The following is a 4,748-nucleotide window of genomic DNA, read 5'->3' as shown; positions in this document are numbered from 1 at the left end:
AGGTAGGTACTATTCTAATGTCCATTTCATAAATGACTAAAGTGAGACAGACAAAGATTAAGTGATTTGCTCACACTCAAAGAAATAGTTAATGACTTAGGAAAGATTTGAACTCAGATCTGATTCTAATTCCAGCCATCTGTCCTCAGAATCATCTAGTTGCCAGCTAAGTCATATATATCATGGATAATAACATGAGTTAAAGCTAGAAAGGAAATATTGCAGAGAATGGGGGTGGGCCTTGAATGTTAAACTAAGGAAAGTGAATTTCATCCTTTCTAAATTATGGAGTCATTGTTGGATTTTTAGTGTAGCAGTGTGGTAATGAAGGGTGGATTAAAGAATAGGGAAAGTGAAAGAGGAAGACCCATGAGAAGACTGACACCAGGAGAATTTTAATATAGATCTATATTCAGAAAGAGAGAGAAGAAATCAGGAAGGAGAGACAGAGTTTAGAGATGTGAAAAATGGAATGGATGGTATTCTTCATCAGATTGGTCATGAGATGACAGAGTGGAAAGAGTCAAAGAAACTTCCAAAGTGTGAACATGGGAGACCAGGTAAATGGTGTTGCCACTCAAAAATAGTAGTAATATCATATGTTACTTGCAAGAAACTGGTGATATTGTTAGAAGTAAGTCAGGGCGCAAAAAACACTCAGTGCTAGAAACAAATATAATAAAGAAAGGTGAGAGATTAAGTTATGAGAGAGAATGAAATTGCAATGGTATAAAGATCTTATTTTTAGGTATTCCATTTACTCTCAGCTGAATAACTTACTGTACTCTAACCAGCATTTCCTTCTTGATTCAGACACACTGGAGTTTGAATTAAAGTACTAGCCTGAAAAATGTCAGAGTCAAAATTCCCTTGAAGTGAGTTCCCTTAATTCCATCTTATACACATATTTCTTTAGCAATCAATCATCATAGAAAATAAGCATTAAATGTGTGTTACAAATACTTGGCAGATGGGAGGAGAAGATTACAAACTGAAGAAAATAGGCTGATCAAAAGCTTAGAGACAGAATTAAATCTTGTAGGGTTTTGGACTTGACTTTGGTGGAAACCTCCACTGATATTTACCTTTTGTGCAACCATGAGAAATCACTTCACTTTTTGATCTTTGTTATTTGTACACTTTTATCTGTAAAATGGGAACAATAATTCCAGAGCTATTTACTCCCAAAGGTTTAGTATTAGGATCAGAGGAAATGATGGTGCTTTGCAAAATTTGTCTTATTTGTCCAGATCTGTAATTTCATCCCTATAAGGAACTCTGAGTACGAAACTTCTTTACCATCACAGATAAACAAATGCTCCACAATCTAATCTTAAGAGTATTGTCAGGGGCACTGAAAGCTTAAGGAAGATACCCTGAGTAATGCAACCAGAAGCAGAAGCAAAATCCAAAATCGTGATGTTGGATTCTAAAGTGATACATATATTGTTAATTTAATTTTTTGAATTATTAATTTAAAATGATTTATAGGGGCAGCTAGGTGGCACAGTGGATAAAGCACCAGCCCTGAAGTCAGGAGGACCTGAGTTCAAATCTGGTCTCAGACACTTAATACTTCCTAGCTGTGTGACCCTGGGCAAGTCACTTAACCCCATCCATCTCTAAGGGTAGTTATTTAAAATATATGAAATAATGTAACATTTATGAAGTACTTAGTACAGTGCCTGACACTTTGTAAGGATTATATAAATGTTAGTTCTTCTGGCTCTTCTTGTTCTTTATTCTGTTTCTTCTTATGAAGGAAGATACATGGAATATAGGGAAACTGTCTGATGTTATAGTCAGGAGGCACTGGATTCAAATCAGGTCTATGAAACATGCTAACTGTGTCACCCTAAGCAAATTGCTTAACCTGAGAGGGCCTGGGGAATTCTCTAAGAAAATAAAATCAAGAAGAAACAAGACTAAACTGTATCCTAATTATGTGTTCTATTTTTTATTTTGTTCACTTCCCTATATTGTATTATTTTCTAATTGATTAAAATGCATTTGATAGTCATTGGAGCTTTCCTTTTTAGAAAGGGCACCAGGGAGAAAAAGGACACAAGTAAAGGAAACAAACATTTATTAAGCACATACAATATTCTAGATGCTGTCAAATACTTTAAAAATATTATCTCATTTTAAAATATTACCACATTTTAATTATCACAATAACTCTAGAAAATGCATTTTAAATTATTTGTATATTACAATTGAAGATAATAAAACAGAAATACGTTATATGACTCATTGAGGGTCATACAGATAGCATGTCAGATCTTCCTGACTCCTGGCCTGGTGGTCTATCCATTATGTCATCAATCTCTTTAGGATCATTCTCTTTGTATCAGCCCCCTATTTTTGTGCTCCAGAGGAATAATACTTTATACTGACAAAATGGAGCAGCCCTGGTCTCTTCCTTTGTAAGATAATAATAAAATTATTTATAATCTTACATTGTTCTCTCCTATTCACATTGGAGTTAGAATTAGAGAATTTATATAAAAATAGCACTGTTCTACAGACTACTTGAGAAAAGCCTGTTGAACCACAGAGTTCAGTACTATTCCTTATATTGAAGTCTAGGTACTTTATTTAAAAGATCAGAGAAAGACAGGAATGTAGGTAATGAACTTAAGTTGACTTTTTTAGTAAAGGAGGTCAGCAGTTAAAGGGAATTGAAATATAGAACATTATGTTGAGAAGTCGCAGCTAAGAGAATTTTAAAGCAAAGGAAATTCGGACATTTGTATAGATACGGGAAGAATAGATAGTAATTGTAGAGAAATTGATGGTGAAAAGGAAAGAGCTCCAAATGAGCTACCAATAAGCTTCCAAAGGAGATATGAAGGAATGGAATCAAAAGCATAAAGACATCAATAGATTTTCTGTGAAAACCAGTATTCTGATTCTTGGTCTAGTTCTTTCCACTTCACTCTGTAATATATGTGATGTTCTTTATTTTCTTAGGTCTTTTATTTTGTGACTCTTAACATGTCAGTGATATGGGACATGGGAATCAGACCAGTGTCTCTGAGTTTCTTCTCCGGGGGCTCTCCCAGCGGCCAGAACAACAACACCTTTTCTTTGGACTGTTTTTGTGCATGTATCTGGTCACCATGGCAGGGAATGTGCTCATCTTCCTTGCCATCATCTCTGAAGCTCGCCTCCACACTCCCATGTATTTCTTCCTGGCAAGTCTCTCCTTTGCTGACATTGGTCTGTCCTCCAGTATTGTCTTGAAGATGCTCCATAATCTCTATACTCAGAGTCACACCATTTCCTATACAGGATGCCTGACCCAACTCTATTTCTTTCTGTCATTTGGAGATATGGACAGCTTTCTGCTTGCTGTGATGGCATATGATCGCTACATGGCCATTTGTCACCCACTGCATTATACCACAGCCATGAGACCCCAATTTTGTATCCTTCTGGTGAGTGTGTGCTGGGTGATCACTAATTTCCATGCTCTGTTACACACTTTGCTTATGGCAAAACTGTCCTTCTGTGTGGTGGGGGAAATATCCCACTTTTTTTGTGACATCAGTCCCTTGTTAAAAGTGTCCTGCTCTTCCACCTATATAAATGAATTAATGGTTTTTGTTGCAGGTGGTCCTGTTATGATAGTTCCCTTCCTATGCACTCTGATCTCTTATATTTGCATTGTCTCTGCTATCCTCAGGATGCCATCCTCAGGGGGTGGCAGGAGAAAGGCTTTCTCAACTTGTGGCTCTCATCTGTCTGTGGTCTGTATGTTTTATGGTACAATTTTCAGTGTGTATCTCTGTCCTTCCTCTACTTTTCCCAAGAAAGATATTATAGCCTCTGTAGTATACACAGTAGTAACTCCAATGCTTAACCCTTTCATCTATAGCCTGAGAAATCAAGACATGAAGATGGCCCTAGGGAGTCTCCTCAGAGGCAAGACATTTACCTTTCTGTCACATTGATCCCTTGTCCCTCTATGCTAAGCCTTCTCTTAATTTCTTCTTTTCAACTTTGAACTGAAAAGGAAATAAACTATTTTTCATTACTTTGATTTATTTTTAGTTTGATTAGATTAAGTAACCCTTTTTAGTAAAAACTAGCTCTAACATCTAGGCCATAAATAACAGATCACTTCTTAAATCTAGGTAACCTATAGACTTAGTAAAGGGATATTTGACAAGATTTTATCATTTATTAGCAGATAATTTAGAGTAAATTGTGGGAAATAATCATGGGATTGGCTTTTTCAAAAAGCAACATTTTCTTTAATGGAAGAATGGCAATGTTGATCAGAGGTTAAGTTCCCGTTTCTGGCTGTTGGAAAAACTTAGCCTGAGGATAAATTTTCATTCTTAGTGGACAAGGACCTTTTTTTTTCCCCTGGAGCTATGATGTAAATTCTGTAATGGACTCTGCAAAGGAAGATGGATGAGTCATTTCTAATCACTACAAATTCCTCTCCCAATACACTTTTCAGTAACAAAATGGAAATGACTTCTGTAGTAGAATTAATAAAGTCCAAAAGTAGCTAACTAGTTAGATGACCTGCCTTGTGCAATTATGTTCAAAACAAGTTTCTTTTCTTTTCCTTTTTTTTTTTTTTTTTTTTTTTTTTAAATGAAAATGAAGTCTAAATCAGTACTTATTTCTGAATTCAGAGTAATTAGGTTGACCTGGTTTGGTATGCAAATTCTAGCCTTGCAAATTCAATCAAAGATATCTCCATAACTTTGTCCTCACTTTCCATTTTGCTT

At 35.7% G+C, this 4,748-nt stretch overlaps 1 protein-coding gene across 1 annotated transcript; it reads left to right on the top strand.

Moving 5' to 3' along the window:
* The first annotated feature begins 3,008 nt into the window (after positions 1-3,008).
* Positions 3,009-3,956, top strand: LOC141552644 (olfactory receptor 1N1-like). Its single transcript, XM_074284711.1, has one exon. It carries the CDS (start codon positions 3,009-3,011, stop codon positions 3,954-3,956), a length of 948 nt encoding a protein of 315 aa, XP_074140812.1.
* Positions 3,957-4,748: the final 792 nt, after the last annotated feature.

This window comes from Sminthopsis crassicaudata, chromosome 2 (assembly GCF_048593235.1).
Source record: "Sminthopsis crassicaudata isolate SCR6 chromosome 2, ASM4859323v1, whole genome shotgun sequence".
Taxonomy (NCBI): Eukaryota; Metazoa; Chordata; class Mammalia; order Dasyuromorphia; family Dasyuridae; genus Sminthopsis; species Sminthopsis crassicaudata.
The sequence above is the reverse complement of the archived record's forward strand: the minus strand, read 5'-3'. Positions and strand labels throughout refer to the sequence as shown.

Bases quoted from the DNA above. Each gene is read 5' to 3' on its own strand.
- LOC141552644 (XM_074284711.1), top strand. From the start codon at position 3,009: ATGGGACATGGGAATCAGACCAGTGTCTCTGAGTTTCTTCTCCGGGGG.